The following is a 26,579-nucleotide window of genomic DNA, read 5'->3' as shown; positions in this document are numbered from 1 at the left end:
TGGGTGTGGTCAGGGGAAGAGAAAGTTAAAGAGAGGACTTCGAAGACCAGTGTCATCCCAGGGTGACTGTGGGCATACCCAAGACTGCTTCCCCTGAGGAGCAACATCAGAGGTTTCCCACTAAAATAATCCAGCCAGTCACTAAACAAATAAGCAGACAAATAACAATAACAAGCCCCAGAAGTGTGGGAATCAGTACCCAGAGATGCTACAGTGTATTATCTAAATGTCCAGGTTCCAACAAAAAATTATGAGCTATGAAAAGAAACAGAAATGTATGACGGGGGGGTGGGGTGGGGGGAACAAATGGATAAAAAGCACACACTGGAAAAAGCAAGAAACAGAAAATGCCTGTGAGAGTGACCAGATATCAGATTTAACAAAGATTTCAAAGTAGCCATTATAAATATTTTTTTTAAAAAAAACAAAAACTGAAAGAAACTATAACTGAAGAAGTAAAAGTAGATATGATGATATCATCTCACCAAACAGAGAATATCAATAAAGAGATAGAAATTATTTTGAAAAGTACCAAAAGGAAGTTCTGGAGTTGGAAAATACAATCACTGAAATGAAAAATTCACTAGAGGAGGTCAACAGTAAGTGAATTGGAAGAAGAACCTTGAAGATAGAGCAATAGAAATTATGCAATCTGAAGGACAGAAAGAAAAAAGAATGAGGAAATATGAACAGACCCTCAGAAAAATGCAGGACATCATCAAATGTACCATCATAGGCATAATGGGAGTACTAGAATGAGAGAAGAGAGAAAGGAACATTTTTTTTAAAAATTATAGCTGAAATCTTCCCAAATATTGAAAAACAATCTACAAAGCCAAGAAGCTCGAGGAACTCCGAGTGGGATAAAGGAAAGAGGTCCACAAACAGATTCATCATAGTGAAAATACTGAAACCTAAAGACAGGGAGAAAATCCTGAAAGCAGCAAGAGAAAAAGGAGTTGTCACAGGGGAATCCCAATAAGAATAATAACTGATTTCTCATCGGAAACAATGGAGCCCAGAAGGAAGTAGAATAACATATTCAAAGTGCTTAACGGAAAAAAACTGTCAACCAAGAATCCCATATTCAGCAAAGCTATCTTTCAAAAATCAAAGTGAAATAAAGATATTTCCACATAATCAAACACTGAGGAAATTTGTTGCTAGCAGACACACCTTATGGGAAACAATAAAGGAAGTTCTTTATGATGAAAGCGAGTGAGCCCAGACTCGCTCTTTTGAATCTGTACGAAAAAGACAGAGAGCACTGGGAAAGGTAATTACATAACTATAAAAGACAGCATAGGTGCAAATTTCTTCTTCTTTCTTCTTGTCACCGATTTAAAAATCCATTGTATAAAATAATATGTATACATTGTACTACTGAGCTTATAACATATAGAAATGTAACATATTTTCCAGTGACAGCACAAAGGAGTTAAGAGTAAAGCTGTATAGGGCTAAGGAAGTTACTCCAGATGGTAACTTGAATGCACAGGGACAGAAGAAAACATCCAGAAATGATAAATAAGGAGGTGAATATAACAAGAGCTATAAACTTACATTTACTCTGCTTTCTCCTCTCACCTTCTTCAAAAGACATAAAATTGTAAAAAGTGATACAATCTAATGCTGGGTTTATAACATTTATAAATGTAATATGTATAATAACATCACAAAAAGAGGGGAAAGGGCTCACTCCCTCTTGCGAGAGCACCAGAATCACAAGTAACTGCTGAACAGTCGTCAACAGGAAGGCACTGGAACTCACCGAAAAAGATACCCCACATCCAAAGACAAAGGAGAAGCCACAATGAGACGGTAGGAGGGGTGCAATCACAATAAAATCAAATCCCATAACTGCTGGGTAGGTGACTCACAAACTGGAGAACAATGTTACCACAGAAGTCCACCCACTGGAGTGAAGGTTCTGAGTCCCACTTCAGACTTCCCAACCTGGGGGTCCAGCAACGAGGGGGGGAATTCCTAGAGAATCAGACTTTGAAGGCTAGCGGGATTTGATTGCAGGATGTTGACAGGACTGGGGGGAACAGAGACTCCAGTCTTGGAGGGCACACACAAAGTAGTATGTGCATCAGGACCCAGGGGAAGGAGCAGTGACCCTGCAGGAGACTGAACCAGACCTACCTGCTAGTGCTGGAGGGTCTCCTGCATAGGCGGGGAGTGGCTGTGTTTCACTGTGAGGACAAGGACACTGGCAGCAGAAGTTCTGGGAAGCACTCCTTGGTGTGAGCCCTCCCAGAGTCCGCCATTAGCCCCACCAAAGAGCCCGGGTAGGCTTCAGTGTTGGGTCGCCTCAGGCCAAACAACCAACAGGGAGGGAACCCAGCCCCGCCCATCAGCAGACAAGAGGATTAAAGTTTTACTGAGCTCTGTCCACCAGAGCAACAGCCAACTCTACCCACCACCGGTCCCTTTCATCAGGAAACTTGCACAAACCTCTTAGATAGCCTCATCCACCAGAGGGCAGACAGCAGAAGCAAGAAGAACTACAGTCCTGCAGCCTGTGGGGAAAAAAAAAAAACACTACATTCACAGAAAGATAGACAAGATGAAAAGGCAGAGGGCTATGTACCAGATGAAGGAACAAGATAAAACCCCAGAGAAACAACTAAATGAAGTGGAGATAGGCAACCTTCCAGAAAAAGAATTCAGAATAATGATAGTGAAGATGATCCAGGACCTCGGAAAAAGAATGGAGGCAAAGATCAAGAAGATGCAAGAAATGTTTAACAAAGACCTAGAAGAATTAAAGAACAAACAAACAGAGATGAACAATACAATAACTGAAATGAAAACTACACTAGAAGGAATCAATAGCAGAATAACCGAGGCAGAAGAATGGATAAGTGACCTGGAAGACAGAATGGTGGAATTCACTGCTGCAGAACAGAATAAAGAAAAAAGAGTGAAAAGAAATGAGGACTAAGATACCTCTGGGACAACATTAAACGCAACAACATTTGCACTATAGGGGTCCCAGAAGGAGAAGAGAGAGAGAAAGGACCCAAGAAAATATTTGAAGAGATTATAGTCGAAAAATTCCCTAACATAGGAAAGGAAATAGCCACCCAAGTCCAGGAAGTGCAGTGAGTCCCATACAGGATAAACCCAAGGAGAAACACACCGAGACACATAGTAATCAAATTGGCAAAAATTAAAGACAAAGAAAAAGTATTGAAAGCAGCAAGGGAAAACCTAAAAATAACACACAAGGGAACTCCCATAAGGTTAATAGCTGATTTCTCAGCAGAAACTCTACAAGCCAGAAGGGAGTGTCATGATATACTTAAAGTGATGAAAGGGAAGAACCTACAACCAAGATTACTCTACCTGGCAAGGATCTCATTCAGATTCAATGGAGAAATCAAAAGCTTTACAGATAAGCAAAAGCTAAGAGAATTCAGCACCACCAAACCAGCTCTACAACAAATGCTAAAGGAACTTCTCTAAGTGGGAAACACAAGAGAAGAAAAGGACCTACAAAAACCCAAAACAATTAAGAAAATTGTCACAGGAACATACATATCGATAATTACCTTAAACGTGAATGTATTAAATGCTCCAACCAAAAGACACAGGCTTGCTGAATGGATACAGAAATAAGACCCATATATATACTGTCTACAAGAGACCCACTTCAGACCTAGGGACACATACAGACTGAAAGTGAGGGGATGGAAAAAGATATTCCATGCAAATGGAAATCAAAAGAAAGCTGGAGTAGCTATACTCATATCAGATAAAATAGACTTTAAAATAAAGAATGTTAATCTTGAGAACGAAAAACGGAGCTGGAGGAATCAGGCTCCCTGACTTCTGACTATACTACAAAGCTACAGTAATCAAGACAGTATAGTACTGGCACAAAAACAGAAAGATAGATCAATGGAACAGGATAGAAAGCCCAGAGATAAACCCACGCACATATGGTCACCTTATCTTTGATAAAGGAGGCAGGAATGTACAGTGGAGAAAGGACAGCCTCTTCAATAAGTGGTGCTGGGAAAACTGGACAGGGACATGTAAAAGTATGAGATTAGATCACTCCCTAACACCATACACAAAAATAAGCTCAAAATGGATTAAAGGGCTTCCCTGGTGGCGCAGTGGTTGAGGGTCCGCCTGCCGATGCAGGGGACATGGGTTCGTGCCCCGGTCCGGGAGGATCCCACATGCCGTGGAGCGGTTGGGCCCGTGAGCCATGGCCACTGAGCCTGCGCGTCCGGAGCCTGTGCTCCGCAATGGGAGAGGCCACAACAGTGAGAGGCCCGCGTACTGGGGAAAAAAAAAATGGATTAAAGACCTAAATGTAAGGCCAGAAACTATCAAACTCTTATTAGAGGAAAACATAGGCAGAACGCTCTATGACATAACTCACAGCAAGATCCTTTTGGACCCACCTCCTAGAGAAATGGAAATAAAAACAAAAATAAACAAATGGGACCTAATGAAACTTAAAAGCTTTTGCACAGCAAAGGAAACCATAAACAAGACCAAAAGACAACCCTCAGAATGGGAGAAAATATTTGCAAACGAATCAATGGACAAAGTATTAATCTCCAAAATATATAAACAGCTCATGCAGCTCAATATTAAAGAAACAAACAACCCAATCCAAAAATGGGCAGAAGACGTAAATAGACATTTCTCCAAAGAAGACATACAGATGGCTAAGAAGCACATGAAAAGCTACTCAACATCACTAATTATTAGGGAAATGCAAATCAAAACTACAATGAGGTATCACCTCACACCAGTTAGAATGGGCATCATCAGAAAATCTACAAACAACAAATGCTGGAGAGGGTGTGGAGAAAAGGGAACCCTCTTGCACTGTTGGTGGGAATATAAATTGATACAGCTACTATGGAGAACAGTATGGAGGTTCCTTAAAAAACTAAAAAAGAGGGCTTCCCTGGTGGCGCAGTGGTTGCGAGTCCGCCTGCTGATGCAGGGGACACGGGTTCGTGCCCTGGTCTGGGAGGATCCCACATGCCACGGAGCGGCTGGGCCCGTGAGCCATGGCCACTGAGCCTGTGCATCCGGAGCCTGCGCTCCTGCAACGGGAGAGGCCACAACAGTGAGAGGCCCATGTACCGCAAAAAAAAAAACTAAAAAAAGAATTACCATATGACCCAGCAATCCCACTACTCGGCATATAACCAGAGAAAACCGTAATTCAAAAAGACACATGCACCCCAATGTTCATTGCAGCACTATTTACAATAGCCAGGACATGGAAACAACCTAAATGCCCATTGACAGATGAATGGATAAAGAAGATGTGGTACATATATACAACGGAATATTACTCAGCCATACAAAGCAATGAAATTGAGTCATTTGTAGAGACGTGGATGGATCTAGAGACTGTCATACACAGTGAAGTAACTCAGAAAGAGAAAAACAAATATTGTATATTAATGCATATATGTGGAACCTAGAAAAATGGTACAGATGAACAGGTTTGCAAGGCAGAAATAGAGACACAGATGCAGAGAACAAACATATGGACATCAAGGGGGAAAGTGGCAGGGGTGGTGGTGGTGGTGTGATGAATTGGGAGGTTGGGATTGACATATATACACTAATATGTATAAAATGGGTAACTAATAAGAACCTGCTGTTTAAAAAAATAAATAAAATAAAATTCAAAAAAAAAGGGAAAGGGAATAAAGATATACAGGAGTGACATTTTACTATCTCAGTGGAATTAAGTTAGTATGCCTCTGAAGCTGATTCTCATAAGATATTCATATTAAATGCTAGAACAGCTAAGAAAATAACAAAGAAAAATAGAGGAAAAAGTTAGCAAAGATATTAAAATACTACATTATAAAATATTCACTTAATACAAAAGAAAGCACTATAGAAAGAACAGAGGTATAAAGACAGACATGAGACATATAGAAAAAGTAAAATGGCAGGCATAAATCCAACTATATCAATAATGACATTAAATGTGAAAAGGTTAAACAATCTAATCAAAGGTAGAAATTGTCAAATGGATTTAAAAAAATCCAACAACATATTGTCTATAGGAGAAACACTTTAGATTCAAGATTATGATAGATTGAAAGTAAAAGGATGGAAACAGATGTATTGTAAAAACAGCAATCATAAGAAAACCCAGAGTGACTACACTAATCACAGACTTTTAAATAGACTTCAAAACAAAACCAAAACAAAACAAAAATGTTACTGGAGAAAATGGGGAACATTTTGTAATGATGGAAGAGTTACTCCATCAGGAAGATATAAAAATTATAAGCATATGTACCCAACAATGTAACACCAAAATAAATGAAGCAAAAACTGACAAAAATGATGAGAGAAATACAATTCAAAAATAACAGAGACTTTCATACCCCACTTTTAATAATAGTTAGAACAGCTAAGCAGAAGATCAATAAGAAAGTAGAAGACTTGAATGAAGAAATAGACTATAAACCAAATCAACCTATAGAACACTCCACCCAACAACAGCAGACTATACGTTCTTCTCAAGGGCACATGAAACATTGCCCAGAATAGACCATATATTGGCAATAAAAGAAATCTTAATAAATAAAAGGGGTAAAGATAATATAAAATACATTCTCTGACCAGAATGGAATGAAATGAAAAATCAGCAACAGAAAGAAATTTGGGGAATTCACAAATACGTAGAAATTAAATAACACTCCCTTAAATATACAATGGATCAAAGAAGTAATAAAAAGGGAAATTAGAAAATACTTTAAAATGAATGAAAATGAAGACACAGCATATCAAAACTTACAGGCTGCAGCTAAAGCCATGCTTGGAGAGAAATTTATGGTTGTAAATACCTGTAGTAAAAAAAAGAAAAGAAATCTAAATTAATATCCTAAACTTCCACCTTAAGGCACTAGAAAAAGAAGAACAAACTAAGCCTAAAACAAACAGAAGGAAGGAAGTAATAAAGATTAGAGTGAAAATTAATGAAATAGAGAAGAAAAAAACAGTAGAAAAAAATCAGTGAAACCAAAAGCTGGTTCTTTGAAAAGATCAACAAAATTGACAAACCTTTAGCTAGAATAACCAAGAAGAAAAATTACTGGCATCAGAAATGAAAGAGAGGATATTACTACCAACCTTACAGAAACAAAAAGGATTATAAAGGAATACTACAAACAATTGTACACCAATAAATTAGATAACTTAGATGAAATGGACAAAAACCCAGGCCCAGAGAGCTTTACCACTGAATTCTATCAAACATTTAAAGAGTTAATACTAATTCTTCAGAAGCTTTTAAAAAAAAAATAGAAAAGGAGGAAGTACTCCCAACTCTTTCTATGAGGCTAGTATTACTTTGATACCAAAACCAAACAAAAACATTACAAAAGGAAAGAAAGCTACTGACCAATATTGCTTTTGAATATGGATGTAAAAATGTCCAACCAAATGCTAACAACAAACCAAATCACATACAGAAAGAATTATATACTATGATGAACTGGGAATTACCCCAGGATTGTGAGGTTGGTTTAACATCAGTAAAATAAAAAACAAAAATCACATGATTATGTCAATAGACCCAGGAAAACTATTTGACGGAATTCAATACCCTTTCATAATAAAAACACTCAACAAACTGGGACTAAAAAATAACTTCCTCAGCCTGATAAAGGGCACCTATGAAAAACCCACAGCTAACATCATGCTTCATGGTGAAAGACTGGATACCCTCTCCCTAGGATCAGGAACAGGATAAGTCTGCCACTTCTAATTAACACTGGAAGTTCTAGCCAGGACAGTTATTCAGGAGAAAGAAAAGACATCTAGATTAGAAACAAAGAAGTAAAACTATCTCTATTCTCAGATGTCATGATTTTCTATATGGAAAATCCTAAGGCATTTACTATAAAATTATTAGAACTAGTAAATTATTAGAATTAATAAATGAGTTCAGATTCCAGGATATTTCTACACACTGAACAATCTGGAAGTGAAATTAAGAAAACTATTCCATTTATAGTAGCATCAAAAAGCATAAAATACTTGGGAAAGATTTAACAAAAGTGCAAAAGTTGTACTCTGAAAACTATAAAACGTTGAAAGAAATTTAAGATCTAAATAAAGGGAAAAACATCTCATACTCATGGAGTGAAAGACTTAAATATTGTTAAGATGGCCATGCTCCCCAAATTAATACACAGATTCAGCACATCTCTATCAGAATCCTGGCTGGCTTCTTTGTAGAAGCTAACTAGTAGATTCTAAAATTTGTATGGAATTGCAAGGGACCCAGAGTAGCCAAAATAATCTTTAAAAAGAACAAAGTTGGAGGACTCATATTTCCTGATCTCAAAATTTACCACAAAACCACAGTAATCAAGACAGTATGGTACTGGCATAAGTACAGACATAAAGATCAATGGAGTAGAATTGAGAGTCCATAAATAAAGTCATATGTCTGTGGTCAACTGATTTTTGACAAGTGTTCCATGACCATTCAGTGTGGAAAGAATAGTCTTTTCAACAAATGGTGCTGGGACAACTGGATAGACACGTGCAAAAAATGAAGCTGGATCCTTACCTCATACTAAATAAAAAATAGATAAATTAGACTTCATCAAAATTAAGAACTTTTGTGATTCAAAAGTTACAATCAAGAAAGTGAAAAGGCAGCCCACAGAATGGGAGAAAATATTTGCAATTCATTTATCTGATAAGGGACTTGTATCTAGAATCTATAATACAGAATAAGAGAATAAAGAACTCTTCCAACTCAATAACAAAAAGACAAGTAACCCAATGGAAAAATGGACAAAGAATCTGAACAGTCATTTCTCCCAAGAAGATAAACAAGTGGTCAATAAGTGTATGAAAAGATGCTTGAAAGTGCATGAAAAGCTGTTAGTCATGAGGGAAATGCAAATCAAAACCATAATGAGATACCTTTTCACATCCTTTAGGATAGCTATAATCAAAAAGTCAGATAATAACAAAGGTGAGGTGAGGACCTTGAGAAATCAGAATCCTCATACAGTGCTTGAGGGAGTGTAACATGGTGTGGCCATTTGGAATACAGTCTGGCAATTCCTCAGTTAAACATTGAGTTACCCTATGACCCAGAGATTCAACTGCTATGTATATACTCAAGAGAAATGACAAATGACTTTTGTATGTCCATACAAAAGTCCATACATTATACACAAATGTTTAAGGAAACATTAATAACAGCCAGAAGGTGGAAAAAACCCAATTGTCCATTGACTGATGAATGGATAAACAAAACTTGGTGTATACATATAATAGAATATTATTTGGCATAAAAAGGAATGAAGTGCTGATACAGGCTCTAACATGGATGAACTTTGAAAACATCTTACTAAGTGAAAGAATCCAGTCACCAAAGACCACATAGTTATAGAAGTCCATTTATATGAACAGTCTAGAATAGGCAAGCCTATAGAAACCGAAAGTAGTAGGCTTGGGATGGATGGAGGATAGAGGAACAGTAGTGAAAGGAAAGGGTACAGGGTTTCTTTTGACGATAAAAATGTTGTAAAATTGACTGCAATGTTGGTTGCACATATCTGTATACCAAATACTATTATACTAAAACCCACTGAGTTATATACACTGAGTTTAAATGGGTGAATTGTATGGTATGTGAATTATATCTCAATACAACTGTTAAGAAGAAGGAGGGGAGGAGGAGGAGAAAAAGACAACTGGAGAGTGAATGTTTCGTAAATGGGTTCCTGCTACCTTTAAGATATAATCTTCTTAATGGTTGAAGGTAATGACCATGACAGAGCAAAGCTGAGATAGGAGGCTCTGGGTGCACCACTCGGCACTCACTCATTGGTGTATTCAACAGACTTTTGATGTTGTGTTCTCTTTGCCCTTTGCTGGACACTAAGAACAGCAAGATTCACAAGACACAAAGCTGCCTTCAACGAGCTTGCAGTTTAGCCATCCTTAAATTTCATATGCCTAATGTGAGGAGAATTTTGCCCACTAGGATATAAGCTCTTAAGGACAGAGCTTTGTTTCATTCACACCCATATCTCCAGGGCCTGTAACAATGCCTGGCACCTAGGAGGTGTCTAATAAATGCTCGTTGAATGAATAGGATATTAAGCATGCTACAGCACCTGTTACCAACCTGGAGCAGAGTTTGGCGGCGAGGATGCAGAACTGGCAAGGCACGGCCTTTACTTTTGAGGGAACCCTACAGGACATGACTTGAGCAGAAGCTGAACAGCCATGAAAAGAAGGTGAATGAGAGCAATAGTTTCCATCAGGGGTGGGCCTGGGAACCAAGATGCTTACAGGGTCCCCAGGTGATGCACAGTAAAGTCCAGGAACCACTGGATGGTCTTTTAAGTCCCACCTGACCTCAAGCATCTTTCTGAGGTTCTAATGCTAAAGATGGAAGTAAAGCCATTGAAATGTGTCCTTCCCTGACAAGAATGAACGTGATCCAGGGTTTTCTGTTAGCACTGAGATTCCCTAAGGCAGGCCTTCTAAGGAAACCTGCGCTTGTAAAATGCTTCATGTATCACCAACCAGACCTATTCTTACTAATCGAGTTGAACAGGATGCAGTGTTTGTATCTCCACAAACAGCCTTGTGGGTGGAATTTCCATTTTCTTCTAACTCAGTGGGAGGATTAGATTTATTTTCTGATCTGCTCAGGATCCATTTATGATCCTTGCTCTTGGCACCATTGTCAGCATTAGAATTGTCCTAAGGAGAAAGGAGTGTGCTTTGAACTAAGCCCAGTGAAGCTGGTGCACATGTCTAAGGCATCAGCCCTTCATCCTGATGGCCCACTGGAGTCACCTCGGGAGCTTTGAAAAAACACCACATCTGGGCCCCACTGCCCTGGACTCTGATTTAACTGTACTGGGATGTCCCCCAGGAAACCTGTACAAGGTGGAGAACCAGACTGAGAATCACTGAATCAGGTGGAGAAAATAAGCCAACTGACATTAGCCCTAGGGTCAAACTCTAAAGCTATTGGATAATTAACCTGTGGAGTTGGAGGACTTCCCTTCAAGGTCAGGAGTATCCAGGGAGAAAGAGTATCTGTCTTTACTCTCTGTTCCTTGCTCCCTACTCCAACCTCTCCAGGTGCCCCATTTTCCTTTACCCACTAGACTCTAATCAGCCACGTTTTGGGGGTTGGCCCCTATTCAAACCAGAAACAGAGGGAAGCTCCTTGGCAGAGGCAAAGCATCACTCTGTACCACTCAGTATCACCCTGCTGCACAATGCTGGCTCCCCTCACCTTGCTGCCCAGTCATGTCCCTAGGTCCCTTCTGAAAGGCTTCTCTGAGCTGACCTGCAGGGCTTAGCTGACCATACGGGTTTCTGACTCGTGGCTGGCAGTGGCCTGGTTCAGCCTTCTCTCCTGATCATTCACCCCCTCCAGGGCACAGGTTTCCCTCCTCTTCCACCTCACTCCTGGTTCTCTGCCCAACACCCTTGGTTACCTTTTTTCTAGCTTTAGTCCACTACTCTCGGGGACCCTCTGTCAGCATGTCCCTTACCCTCAGGATATTTGCTGTGCCCTCTGGATGTTTACCCCCTGAGCCTTGTAGCTCAATTTACCCACACACTTTGACATACATGCAGCCAGTGCCTGCTCTCTGCCAGGTCTGTAGCTGCCAAGGAGTTAATTTGTCTGAAATTCAGCCAAAGCTGACTCATGCCTCTTCCCTGAGGTCTCCTGCAGCCGAATGAAAGGCATGAAATGGTCTGTGAAACCTAGCACGTCAGATGAGATAATGTACACGAAAGGTCTTAAACTGTAAAGCACGACACAAATATGAAGTATTGATAATAATAAGCAGCAGCAGCATTGCATATGCCTTTCTGGAGCATGGCTGGTAGCCGACCAGGAGTACCAGACAAGGGACAGAGACTGATCAGGCACATACAGGCAAGACGTTTACAAATCAGAAGATTCAAGAACTGAGAGGTCAGGACTAGATAGGCATATGAGAAGGGAGCAGTGCCAAAAAAAGAAAACAAAACAGAGGTCAGAGTTCATGACCCAACCAGAGGACCAGAAATGAGGAAGAACTAAAGGATTTCCATCAGCAAGTCCACTTGGTTCTGCCCTCAAAGTATATCCAGAATCTGTCCACTTGTTACCACTTCCACGGCCATTACCTGCCTGGACTATTGTAGTAGCTCCTATCTGGTCTCCCTGCTTCCACCTTTGTTTCTTTCCAGTCCATTCTTAACATAACAGCCCTAGCGATCCTGCCAAAATTGTGTCACTCCTGTGCTCAAAATGCTTTAATCCTTCTCAGGATAAAAGCTGAAGTCCCTTACCATGGCTTACGAGGCTCTGTGTGGTCTGGACGCCCGTTACCCCTGCAATCTCATCCTCTACCACCTACTCAACTGCTCCAGTCACCCTGGGCTTCTTGCTGCTTCTTGAACGCTTCAAGGTCATTCCTGCCTTGTGGTCTTTGCCCCTGCTGTTTCCTTACCTGGAGCCTCTTCCTGGCTGTTCATTCTCTCACTTCATTCAGGGCTAAGCTGCAGTGTCACCCTCAGTTTCAGGGGTCAGCCTACCCTGACTTCTCTATCTTAAGTAGCACTTCCCAGCCCCACCATGCTCTATCCTTTTCCCAGCTATATTTTGTATAGCACTGAAATAAGAAATATATATAGTAGATATTACCTTATTGTCTGACTCTTCTAAAATGTAAGCTCCATGAGCATAGGAGTTTTGTCTGCTTGTTCCCTGCTTGCACAGTGCCTTGAGTTACTGGATGAATGGTTGAATAAACAAATAGGATAGCAGAGTTAAGACTCTGACAATAAATCACTATATTGAGTAAAGGGGCAAAGAATTGCCTTAATCCTGAGCTTTACTGTGGTTCTGTGGAGACAGGAACCTGTTCCTCAAGGTGACTGGCCTTGGATTTACAGGTAGAGATTATTCTTCCAAGGAGGGAGAGGACAAGAAAAGCCCGCCTGCCAGCCTCCTGCTGATTCTGGAGCTGAGCTATTCTGGGAATTCCAAGGGCAAGTCAAGGACCCCAGTGGGGAGGCTTCAGAGAAGTAGAAATTTTTATTGAATTCTCTCTCCAGGAGCCCTGTTTTTCTGGGATATGAGTTTGTAAATCTTTGGGAGCAATTTCTCTTCATCATCTCCCTTGAGGGACATCTTTGGTTGTCTCAACTGCTTTCACATTTATGGCAAAGTAAAACGGCACAGTGGGAAAGAACATGGGCACTTGGTGCTAACCGTGGCTCTGTATTTCCTTCCTAGTTGTGAGATCATAGGCAAGTTATTTCAGTTTCTCAGAGCCTCACTACCTCGTCCATAAATGGAGGATAGTGTTGGTACCTTTGCCAGGGATGTTGTAAGGATGAAATGTGATCATGCATTTTAAGCACAACATTTGGCATGGTGTTATGTTTGGCAAATGTTCAGCTCTTATCATTGTCAGGGTCAGGAGTGGTAGAAGAAATAGTTCTCCTTGCTCGGGACATCTCCTCGTAGTTCCCATCTGTAGAGCGTCTCAGACTTTAATGTGCATACGTATCACTTGGGACAATCTTGTTAAAATGCAGATTCTGATCCAGAAGATCGGGAAAGGGCCTGAGATTCTGCATTTCTAACCAGTTCCCAGGTTGCGCTGATGCCAGGACCAAGCTCTGAATAGCTAAGAGAAATGCAGAAGAAAGGCCTGGGAAATAAAATACTGGTGAATGTGTTTCTGTGAAGTTTTATAGTCTCTCATTCCAACCTTAAAGGCAGCCTGAAATTACTACATCCTAACTCAGAAGAGCTACATTGTTTCCAGCCTCTTTCCCTGCTGGCCTCCCTGAATGTAATTCCAGCTGTACCCATCCCTCCCTACCATTTCAATCCTGCAATAATGCCTCATACAAAGACGCTCACCCTTTTAAGGAAGTTTCGCTCAGAGCTGCGAGAGGAGAGACAGAAGTCTTTCTCTTTTACTTAAATCTGCTCCTGGGTTTCCTTGGCCCTCGGACATATGGCCAGGCGTTTGTTTTCATGGCTGCTTAATGGTTTGTAAGGCAATTGCTGGAGGAAACACTGCTACAGCAAGCCAGGCGAGAGAGACAGAGGGATTCACAAGCCAGTGTTATCTTTGCTGAGCACCAGGGCTGTTCCAGCTTCTTTCCTCTCTCTGCCGGACAGTGACAGATGGCTTCCACATGGTTTGACCTACTGTTTGGCCAGCCCTGACCAGATAGTCATCCATCAGCTGCCCTGTTTTGTTCCCTAGAGGGCACCCTGTGGTTTGAGGGAGGCAGAAGTTAGAGGTTTCGTTTAGAGCTCACTGCATCTCATAGCTATTGTAGTAGAGTTTCAAGTGTGGACAGTTCTTATTCCAGATGTTCCTATCCCGGTGTCCATATGTTTCGAGGTGGGATCAGCAGGTTTACATGGTAATGTTCAGCTAATTAATCATAAGCTGATGCTTTAACAGCTTCAAGACCCAAAGTGGGTTTCGTACTAGCAAAGATGTAAGCGATCATATGGTACTATTAATCTGGAAAAAGGAGGTGAGGTTCAGCTTTTTCCATTGCTTTGGCACAATCTATTTCTTACTGATTTTGAGTGTTACTCATGAAGCCTCTGAAAGCTGTATGGGAAGATCTCCAAATCTCCTCATGGCTCTCTTTGAGTGTTACCAAAAAAAAACCCTTAAATTAATATTTATCTGCAGGGCATGAGAAAAAGGTAGTATAAGCAGAAGGATCATGCAGACTAGGAATCAGGAGACCTGAGTCTAGTCCCAATTTGCCTCTCTTTTTGTGACTTTGAATACACCACTTAATTGATCAAACAGATTTTTTAATCACCTACTAGGTGGATTCAAGCAAGAAATGTCTGGGTTTTATTTTTTTTTCTAACTATAAAATGAGATTATTATATGAACTTGGCTTCTAAAAACTTTAAATGAAGTGTGTTTGTATTCTCTTCCTTCTTAAAGCATAATTTGCTCACTAAAACTTGCCTATTTCACTTGTACATAAATTGTACTTTAGTTGTAAAACAAATGCTTTACCAAAGTAAAAAGATACAGGGACATTTGAGCAGTTACAGCTTTCATGGATTGCAACCTGACCGAATCTATTAAAATTAAAGATACAGGGGGCTTCCCTGGTGGCGCAGTGTTTGGGAATCTGCCTGCCAATGCAGGGGACACGGGTTTGAGCCCTGGTCCAGAAGGATCCCACATGCCACGGAGCAACTAAGCCCGTGCACCACAACTGCTGAGCCTGTGCTCTAGAGCCCGCGTGCCACAACTACTGAGCCTGCCCAAGAGACAAAGGCCTCTATTTTTCTGACTTAAGGTTGAAAGGGCATGGATCACAGAGCTAGTCACTGGCTGATTCTGAACTCTTCAATCTTTCTGGGTCAAAGACAGACCTGTGGACAGTTCAGGGCCCTAGACTCTTGAATACTAGGGGTAGGGCATCTGCCAACACAGGGGCTGTAGTTTGCAGGGCAGTGGCCTGACAGGCAGCTAGGCCAGCTTTGCCTGCTGTGGGGCTGGGCCCATGTGGCAGGCTCCTGTGCAAGGGAGTGTTCCTCAGGAAGAGTAGGGGACTTTGTGGCAAGCTTTCTGTGAAGTACAGTAGGACTCTGGACTCATTGGAATATTTGTCTCTAGTTGGAATAGTTAATAGATTTTTCTTTTGTTTTACTTTTTACTAATGCTTTGATTTGGTTTGCAATTAACTTGGAGAGTTAACACCAATGTGCTGGAATTGGATGTGGGAAAAGATATGACATTCTTTGAGTTATCAGTTATATGCCAGGCAACTGACTGGATGCTTTATGTTATCTCATGTAACCCACAGGAGGGAGTTTCTGATTCAGGGTGGGGACCTACAATCACAGGAGTGTAAAATTCACTCCTTATTTTAGGAGTGAAGTGAATGGGATTCAAATAATACATGTACTCAGAAATGATCTGCTCTTACAATCAGCCCCTGACACAGACCCTAGGGTTACCAAAATGATAGCTTGCATCAAATGATTATTTCTAGAAGAGCCAGTATCTCTTTCAGAGTATACCACATAAGAGATTACATTTAAAGAGAAAATTTAGCTGGGTTTTTAAGTGGAGAGTTATCATTATCTTGCAAGCAACTTTGCATATTTTTGTAGCCAGTCAGGGCAGCCAGGAGCCAGGTTCAAAGTGAGAGCCTTTGGCATGGCTGAAAACTTTCATCAAGCTTCAGCCAGGTTAAAAAAAAAAAAAAAAAAAAGATTCTGCCAAATAGTTCTTTCAGCAGAATGACTTTGTTCCATAGATTTCAGTTAATCACAGCAGGAGACAAGACCTCAGGAGAAGGGTCTAGCCATCCATCCTGTGATTTCCAGTTAATGGCTGCAGGAGTGAAATGAGAAAACAGAGAATTTTGTAGGCAACAAAAGTGGGGGCAGGGTGTAAATATAGAGGGTTTTGAGTTAGGAAGATTCTGTTGGAATTTAGTTATTTTTCCTATTTGTGACCAAAATGATCGGAGGAGAGCCTTTGAGGGGAGATAGGGTGGGGTGGAGGATGCAGCAGACCAGGCTGCAGGTGCGTTGCATTCTGCAGGGTAGATCGTGTTTAAACGTTGGACAGTGCAATACTTTGAATAATAATAATAATAGCAGCACTGATATGGTGGTGGTGGGGTTTAAACTCATAAAGCAGTTTTGAGGTAAGAGTTTAAGAAGATACTCACTAAGCTAGAACTATTAGTCATGTTGTTGATTTCTGACCAGGGAAGCTGGTTAGTCTAGGCAGCTCGGCTCAGGGGAAGGGGCTGCAGAGAAGAGGGGTGGGGGGAGCAGCTGGCCCTTGGTCACCCAGCTCAAGCTGTGGCCCTGGCACGACAGTGCAGAAAGCAGAGCTGGGCTGAGGGGCTGAGGCATGTGGACAGCCGAGGCTGGGCTACACGTCCCTCTGGAGTGCGCCACACTGCTCTTCTTGGTCTCACTCCACGTAGGTGTCCCCTTGCCAGCCCTTTAGTGAACAGAGCAGTTTTTTGAAAGCATAAACCAGATCACGTTCCTCTTCTGTTTAAAACCATCCCATTGCACGTGGACACTTGACAGCTTTGTTTCCCTTGTTGCTTCAGTATATGCCCCACCTCCTCCATAGAATGAGGTCTAGATTTAGTCAGTATTCCCCCAGGCACTGGAGATGAGACAGAAGAAGACTGTGACCACCTAAGTTCTCTCTACGTTCAATCTGCGTGCCCTCCATGAACAGGGTACACCTGGAGGCCTGGTTATATGGCGCCGGCACTGGACACTGCTTACTCAGAAATGGAATGTCTGAGATCTTTAGTTCATCTTACAGGTGAGGAAGCTGAGGCACAGAGGAGGCAAGTGACATCTTAAGCGAGTGCCAGGGCTGGACGAGAACTCACATTTGACTCCCAACCCAGCAACGTTGATGCCCTTGACTGACGGACAGCTCTGCAGCTGGAAGGGCATTGAAGGCTGGCAGGGAAGAACGGCAGAGCCTGGCAGGTGGGAGGGCGTAGAGGAGGCAGCTGGTAGAAAATGGAAAGGCCGTGAAGAGTCAAAATATCCATTCCCACTGGCCACGTCCCCAGGACAAACGGGAGTCCCAGGTGCTCTTTAACAGAAGCATAGACAGTGACACAGGAAAACTACACAAAGGGATTGACCCAAGGCCATGACATGTCATTTGTGCCTAACGGCTAAGCACCCTGTTTATTTGGACTCTTAACCTTGCTCTGTCCTTTTAAGTCATGTGAGACCTTCTCCGCCATTCTTCTCTTGTCATTTGGTTTGTGACTCCAGTTTAGAATCTCTCTGCCTATTTGTCTCAGGTTCTAAGCTGGAGGGAGATAAAGAAGGTGATGATGAACTTGGGCCATGGGACTTGCCTGCAGTGTTTTGCTGTTCTTCAAAGGGGCTGTAGAGAAGAACAATGAGCAAATTCATGAGTCAACATTATACTTACCCCTCTTTTGTAAGGAACACTGCCTCCACTTCTTCTGTGCAGTGTAATCATTTGTTAGCTTTAGTAAGACATCTCTCTGCCCACTGATAAGGAAACAAAAAGGCATTTACTGTGCTAGTGTCTAGAATGGGAAATGTAAGCTGTAGTCTCTTTTTGTTTGTTTGTTTTTAGCTTTCATTTATGATCACAGGCTTAAGGGTTGAAGGGGGCCTTGGAGGACTGCCAACCTCACCACCCCCTTCTGTGCAGGAAGCCCCTTCTCCACATCCTTGCCAGTGGTTCGTATCCCTTCCCCCTGCATCCCCATTGCGAGTTGCCTCTACCTCTGTCATAACACTTACTTCATTTTGCTTAAATTACAGTTATTTGAGGACATTTTTTTAAGTCTCAGCTGTGAGCCCCTGAGGGCAGGAATCCTGTCTCTTTCCTCTTTGTCTTTGATCTCCCACAGCCCCCAACACAGAGCCTGGCCCACTCTCCATAAATATTTGAAGGAGTGACAAGGTGTTAACAGCCTCCAGAGTCAGCCACAGTTCAACATCTCTAATAGCTAGAAAGGTCTTCCTAAAAGTGAGCAGAAACACACCTCCCCAACTTCCCTGTGGGGAGAGAATATAAACAGTCAGTGATGACAAAGGGCCAGGCATCCATAAGATGCACCCGAGAGACCCGGGGGACAGGCCATGCCCTGCTCTTATTGCTGTTCTTGCTTCCCTTCTGGCCAAAGAATACGAAGGTCTTTCCCAGGACAGGAAAACCCAACCACACTAGATAGAGTTGGAGAAATGTGTGTGGCGTGGGGAGGGTTTCCAGGATTCAAATCCAGTTTGGAAAGGCAGCTTTACTAGATGCTGCCAATGTCCCACTCATATCCCCTCAGTCCTCCCCGAGGGTCATCTGCAGACGGTTCCCATGCCCAGCGACAGCTTCCTGTGTTTCTCTGCCCGTGGTCACTCTCTGACCTGGGGACTGTGCTTGGCCTGTGTGTAGGTCAGGCTGGAAATGCCAGGGTGTAACTCTAGGAGAGACTTTCAACCATGAGTGATGGGACTTGTGCATAAATACCCCAGATCCGTCATCTCCCAGTGGGACACTCAGAAGTGTGTTCTACACAGTCTCTCAAAGGTTTCAGGAGAGACGACCCCCAAATGCTCAGAGCAGTAACCCACTAATGGACACATCCTTTCTTTATTTGCCTCCCTTCCCTCTTTGACTTGCCTACTCCCTCACTGGGCTTTCTGGGATCACACCCAAATAAACAGTCTGCCCCAAATCCTTGTTTCAAGGTCTGCTTTGGGTGGAACCCAAGCAGGAAATTTGGTGGAAATCCTAATGTTAGTCCCTTAAAAGACAGGACTATTAAAATTAGTATATGTCTTTTATCCCCCCGTTTCTTTCCTTCTATTTCTAATTCAGAGTTGGTTTTTCTGTCAGTTCTATAAATAGAGTTTAATTTTAAGAAGAATCCGTGTCCTAACTCAGAAAACAGGACTGATAATGATTCCTAAGTCTTTGAAGGATAGTTATTTCAAATAATAAGAGTCAGTAATATTCTAGTTCTTTTAAGGAAACGTACTAGTCAGAAAGGTCTCAGGCCAGACTAAAGAAAGAGCTTACGCATGGGGATCATTAGACATCAGGATGGATTTGTGTTCAAGTGCTTCACTTAACCTCTTAAACTTCCACAGACACCTTTTAAATGAAGAGAGACCTTATCAACCTGGCTCAGGTTTGGGATGGAGTGCTTGAGGTCAGGACAGCGAACATGAATGCGGACCATGAGGGAAGAGGGAAAGGAAAATAAAGAACCTTCATTAAACTTACCCATTTTTAATGAACTACCGCTGAGCTAATAGAGCCAAGAGAAAATGCCGTTGCCGAAGAATATTTATTATCATATCAGAAGATTCATAACAAAGAACAAAGGTGTGCAAGCAACCTGCCCCACTAGTCCTCCTTCAGACAGACATCGTGTGAGTCAGAATAACTCCCTGTAGGGGCTACAATATTACTTGATTGTTTTGACACCTCAGACGATTAATAGGAGGTAGCAGTTAAAAATAATCATCTCACTACTGCCTTTGTGTGTGCGTTTGTGGGGTTTTTTGTCTTCTTTCTTCCTGTAGAGTTTTCTGCTCTCCTAGTAAGGAATGACACACATGGTCATGAATTTTTAATTGGCAATCAAAGATGGGAATAAATGTAAACAAAACACAGGGTGAGAGGAGTCAGCAGGGCCAGGAGAGCCCCACAGATGCCTTTTTGGGATCAGGTGGGGAGATGTTCCTAAGTCACGTAGGGATAAGAAAGGGCTCCACAGATCTTATTTTTAGCATGGATATTGTGGCTTCATATGCTCTCTTTATTTATTTATTCACCTGCTCTCTTGATGGGGGTAGGAACGGGGCAGCAAAGTCTTCACTTGGTGGTAGGAAGATGTGTGGTCATCCTGTGACGTGTGTCCTTTGCCCTCTTTAATGAGCACTGCTGCCCTGTTGTAGTTGGCAGTAATGCCCTGGGTACAGCTCTCTCCTGAGTTGAGAGGGGTGCCTTTGCCTCCTCCGGCTTTTGCCCTGGTCTGAGCCGTTGCTTCCGGAGAGAAACTCTTGGAAGTACCATGATGTCCCCATGGCATGACCTCATAAGATGATTGTGAGGATTATTAAGGTAGTCCATGTAAAGTGACTGCATTCGTGGGCATTAATAGTTGGCACAAAAACTATGTTGGTCCTCAAAATGAAAGGGCTCAGTTACTGTACCTGCCATCTGCTGAAATTTCATAATATAAACAAAGACCTCCTATGGGCTCAAAATGGATACGTTAATGTGGCCAATACTAGCCTCTCTCAAACTTTTTGTTTTGGGTAGCCTCCTTCCCCACGTATTCCCCCACCGCAGGGTGCTCTGTGGGTGCCTTTTCAGCCTGCCCCACTAAGCACCCCCTCTCCCTTGCTTCCCAGAACGCCTATGTCAACATCAACCGCATCATGTCCGTGGCTTCCCGTCTCTCAGAGGCCGGCCACTATGCCTCGCAACAAATCAAGCAAATCTCCACGCAGCTAGACCAGGAGTGGAAGAGCTTTGCGGCCGCTCTGGATGAGCGCAGCACCATCCTCGCCATGTCTGCTGTGTTCCATCAGAAGGCTGAGCAGGTAAGGCCAAGGGAGCTGCTGTGGCCGCTGGTGGTGGGAAGCGGAGGGGCAGGGGCAGGGCAGGGCAGGCTGGGAGGACATACACTGAGGTGTAGAGAGCCCCTCCTCCCTTTTTGAAACACCAAAGACCGTGCTGAGTAGTTTTGACAAAAACCCATATTCTACTACTGTCATGGCCCCTGTGTACCCAAAGAGACATTGGTAACTCTTGGAGGCTTTGCTTAACGTTCAAACAGGAAGAAACCCAGAGCTAACTATTCTGCTTAGTAGTTTATTGTTGGACGTCTGTGTGCACGCACGTGCACGTGTGTGTGTGTGTGTGTGTGTGTGTGTGTTGACTGCTTAGTTTGCATTCCATAGCATAGACCAAAGGGGTGAAACTAAACTGATCATTGAGTGCCGAGAACAGGGGGAAACTAATTTTACATGAAGCATTTGCTGTGGATAATAACAATGTAATAATAATACAGTGGACAGAAATAATAATTACTTGTTGCCATTTACTTACTGGCATTGGCCAGTGACATTACTAACCCATTTTACAGAGAGGAGCATGGAAGCTCACAGAGATTAAGTAACCTGCCTAAGATCCAGTGGCATGTAGGACCTGACTCTAACCAGCTTAGGGAGAGCCAACGGTTAAATTTTCAGGAATTTTATGAGCTGGTTGTTAAACATAGCCATTACTTTAAACTATATAAATTTAAATTAAATATATCACATTAAAAGCAAAGGTAATAAATACTCAAAACTCATCATTTTCAATGATTTTACTAGGTTTTATTATTTTCTATGTCCTTGAGATTATTTCTGTCTATGTTATATTCTCTCTCTCTCTCTCTCTCTTTCTCTCTCTCTCTCTCTCTCTCTCTCACACACACACACACACACACACACACACACACACACACACACAACAATAAACTACTAAGCAGAATGTAAACAGGCTCTGGGTTCCTTCCTGTTTGAGTGTTAAGCAAAGCTAGCAAGAGTTACCATTTGTCTCTTTGTCAACATTTATGTCTGTGGTGGAAATAGTATACAGCTGTGTGCTACTGATCACCTCATCCCAACTACATATTTGGTGATGTTGCAGTGGTAGCCTGAAATAGGGCAAGATAAAAGTTTTACACCATGGAAATCATCAAGTGTTAGAAACCAGGGCTTGATTTGTTGTTTTATTGATTGTCTAGAATCTTAAGAAAATATTTTAAAATGCAGATTAAACCTAAAAAGGTGCCCTGTGTATAGCTGTTGCATTGTGAATAGAACACAAAATCAAGGAAATATTCTTCTGATATTCAAAAACTATTATTGCATTTAGCAAAGAGGTCACTTAAAATCACTGATGAATGAGTAATGTTCTGACATAAGTCTCCAGGTATTTTTCACTTTTGTCTTACATCTTAACAAAAGTGAAAATATCAACCAGCTTTTGTGTTGGAACTATATAAGTTTGTCGTTTACAAACAAAAGCATCTGTGAGAATCAATTCGTTACATGGAATTTATCATAAGCATTCTACGTGTTATTATTCTTTATAAATTATGTGCTACACATCTTTTATAGCAGTAAAGTTTATAACACTTGTATGTGTATTACATACACACGTATATGCTGGTTATTAAAAGTTTATTCATATACCCTTGTGAAAATCACACAATTAATCGATAGGCATCTGGGATCAGGTGTGTCTAACATTAAAGCCTATGGTCTTAACCCCTAAATTTCTTTCTTTGTATGACATTCGGGTAGCTCACAGATAACACAGAGTCAGACACAAGGTCATACCTTAAATCTCTTCCTCTATTACCCATCTAACATGGAAGGCAGCATGGAATAATTGAAGGAGTCTAGGTTTTGATGCCAGACACAGGTAAGTTCTAATCATTAACTCTTAGGCAAGTCACCTCAACATTCTGAGCTTGTTTCCTCATCTCTAATGTGGGGATGATCATAAATCTCACAGCACTGTTATAAGGATTAGAGATGGAATATATTAGGTGCTTAGTGTGTTTTTTAAATGGTAGACATCACCAAAGATCTGTTGGTATCTTTGTATTTCCTCTACCTGTGTCTGTTTCCATCTGAGACCTTCCCAAAGACTGAAAGTACTTGTGTTATAAGTCAAGAGCAGCCCTACACATTGAGAGGAATCTAACCTTTTTTTGTTGTTGTTGTTTTAAGATGATGGTGGCAGTACCTGAGAATATTCATGTCTGATCTCCTGTTCTCTCTTCAACCTATTATTTGCACACTTTGTTCAAGGTTTCTCCAGATTGGCAAGGGAGGTTCAGTGCCTCCCTCTCTGTCTCTCTGTCTTTCTCTCCTTGAGATGACCGTTTTGTGGGATCTACTATAGGACTCTGGTTAGAGTATTACAAAGAAATCCCAAAGACCTTGAAGAGGTGCTCCCCCCACGACTGACACACACTGTCAAGTTTCTTTCAGGTTCCTTTATGAAATGGTTGTTGATGGAGCAAGGAGCTTCTGAGATATTAGCAAGCACATGCAACCTGATTCTGGGTGTCACCCAGCACTCTGCCAGAATTGTTAGGAGACGGCTTACTGCGATTAAAAACATACAGAATGAAAAATCAGCTGCCACAGCCAAGTGGCTAAGGACTGAAAGCTGACGTGATACCAAGAGGGGAACTCAGGCAGTTGTAGAAACACAGTACCCGAATTGAGAGTAACTGGAGGACTCAACTTCTATTTGCTGTTTCCTGACTTGGATTAGTTTGGATGAGAAGCAATTTTATTTGTATCTATTTTTTAATGCAATTTCTCAGGTATTGCCAGTCCTTCAGGGAAACTCATAAACCATGCTTCTTTTTAGCTGGAAAGCACACACACACACACACACACACACACACACACACACACGCAGACAATGGATTCAAGGCTATTTTTTCAATGCGTTTATTTAGGCAGCTCTTTATTGTCCTCAGATGGGCTGTTCTCGGCAATGAGATAAAAAGGTATTTAGGCAATTAATTTAAATGGAGCTGTGCACCCAGGCAAGAAGAATCACAGACAGAACCACTCCAGACTGTTGGGTGAAGAATTATTTGCATTTTAGAGGTGTATTTTCCACTCAATAAATCTGAGTAATTTCAGTTAGCTCACCCTTTGTGCATGGAGACCCATAGTCTCCCGCAGTTGTTAATTTTAATTTTTAAATAATTTGATGTCTGTCAAGATCTATATCTATATATCACATCCCAGGAGCCACTCTAGACACAGTACAGTCTGTCCCGCTGAGCTGCCCTCCCCTCTCCCACCCCTTGGGGTTCTGACCCAATAGCAGGGATCTTTTTGAGTGTTAATCTCCATCCCCTGAGGGAATGGTCTCTGCAGGTTCCCTGGGGTGCCTGATGGGCCTGAATGAGGCATTCTTTGCTACTCTTCACAGCTCAATGTCTACACTATAAAGCACATGTGTGGAAACATCCCATTTCATTATATGTTGCCTCTCACTTGTACCTGTGAGTGTGCACAGGACAAGAAGCTCTCACATACACATGTCATGTAGTGAGCTGTTTGCACACCTGTATTTTATCATCAGTGTGTGGATATAACCTGTTGAACATGAAGTCAACTCCCACCCCCAGCAGTTTCATAATAATCATCTTTCTTTGTGGAAACCATACTTCCTAAACAGGTACTGGGTCTGACTTCTTACCTGGGGTTAGTGTTTGTAAAATTAAAGAAAAAACTCCACTGTCTGCAGTGGTCTCTGAAGGCTTCCAGAGTTCCTGATGCTTCTGCCCAAGGTATCTGACCATCTGTACATAATCTGCCCATTGCCCGCCCCCAGTGCTCCCACACTGACCCAGCCGGCATCTCCTTCCAGTTCCTGTCGGGAGTGGACGCCTGGTGCAAGATGTGCAGCGAAGGTGGCCTGCCGTCTGAGATGCAGGACCTGGAGCTGGCGATCCACCACCACCAGTCCTTGTATGAGCAGGTGACCCAGGCCTACACAGAGGTGAGAACCCAGTGGACACCCAGGGGTCCTGGCTGTGTATAGGAGTATGGGTGTGTGGCAAGAGTACCGGCCTGTGTGCTGTGAAATAGCCTGAGTTGGACTAAGAAGAAGAGAGGCCATTTTTCTCCCTCTGGAGACATCTTTAAGATCCTTGATCTGTTAATGATGATGTCAAAATGCAGCCATTGGCAGGAACCGCCTTAGTGCACATGTGTGGACACACACACACACACACACACACCCTACCTCACCCTATGTGTGAACACACACACACACACACACACACACACACCCCTACCTCACCCTATTTGAGAAGACTGGACTGTCTCTTCTGTGGAAGGACTGTAAGAAAGCAAGGCTGTGCTCCTCTGGAGTTGCTTTCTGTCTGGTGAGCGGGCATGCACGCACTAGCCCTGCCACCCCTTTTATATAGCAGCTCATCAAAAAATATTAATTTTCTCACTGGAAGCTCCAGAGCACAACTCACCACAGGTTGGAGATAAGTGTTTGCAGGAGTGAGAAGCTGCTGTGGAAGTGGAGGACAAACTAAAAGGCTCTTCTGCTGAAAAATCAGAGGCTGGGAGCGTGGTACAAGTTAAGAAGGGGAAAAAACTTCCTTCTTAACTTGTATCAAGCACACCTCCTTTTACACCTTGCTGGAAGGAAAAAGCCGTTTCAACTCCAAAATAACTTTGACTTCCTTGTTAACCACATTAATTTGGGGTCTTAAAATTCCTATCAATACCCTAGTCACCATGGTTTTAAATTAGAAAGGCACACGCTCGCTGGATGATCTGCCAAGCACTGGAGAGCCACAGGTGTCAATCAGATGATGCCACTTTCCAGAAATATTGCCAGGAATCCAGTGAGGAATGGCAGGGAATGTCACCCCCACTGGTTTCAGCACTGAGGGTGAGTGTTGGGGAACCCAGGAGCATGGACGTTGTGTCCACAATCTAAGGGTCCCTCCCTTATTCTGCATGTTCTGGAAAGACAGGGAAGTTAACATTTTCAGGAGAAGAAAAAAGGAGGTTCTATGTATATCTATATATATAGAGAAGGAGAGCAAAAGAAGGGTAAGTATAAAAGGAAGAAAATGACAAGGAAGTAAAGGAGAGAAAGATGATGATGATGATGATAAAGGTAGAATTGGTAGCCAGTACCTGCTGGGCCCTCTTCTAAGTGCCCTGCATGTGTTAACTCATTTAATCTTTACCACAATTCTATGGGGTATGTACCATTTCTATTCCTACTTCACAAACAAGGAAACTGAGGCCCAAAGGGGTTAAGTGTCAATAACTTGCCTCTGGTCACACACCTAGAAGTTTAGAGCTAGGTAGAGGAAGGTGAGGATAGAAGAGGGAACAGGGAGAGAGGTTTACGGTGTCAACTTATATTCAACTTTTTTTCTGAAGCAAAGATCTGCTGCCTGACCTAGTCAGT

At 42.2% G+C, this 26,579-nt stretch overlaps 1 protein-coding gene across 5 annotated transcripts in view; it reads left to right on the top strand.

Moving 5' to 3' along the window:
• The window catches only part of LOC308618179 (kalirin), a 467,155-nt gene that overhangs the window by 259,176 nt on the left and 181,400 nt on the right, over positions 1-26,579 (top strand). For all 5 annotated transcript variants that reach the window (XM_081235674.1, XM_081235672.1, XM_081235671.1 and 2 more), the window contains exons 7-8: positions 20,957-21,148; positions 25,005-25,136. In XM_081235674.1, the coding sequence (XP_081091800.1) occupies positions 20,957-21,148; positions 25,005-25,136 (324 nt within the window). The remainder of the gene's footprint in view (positions 1-20,956; positions 21,149-25,004; positions 25,137-26,579) is intronic.

Source organism: Mesoplodon bidens, assembly GCF_964165515.1.
Source record: "Mesoplodon bidens genome assembly, chromosome: 5".
NCBI lineage: Eukaryota > Metazoa > Chordata > Mammalia > Artiodactyla > Ziphiidae > Mesoplodon > Mesoplodon bidens.
This window is presented reverse-complemented; position numbering and strand designations above follow the sequence as displayed.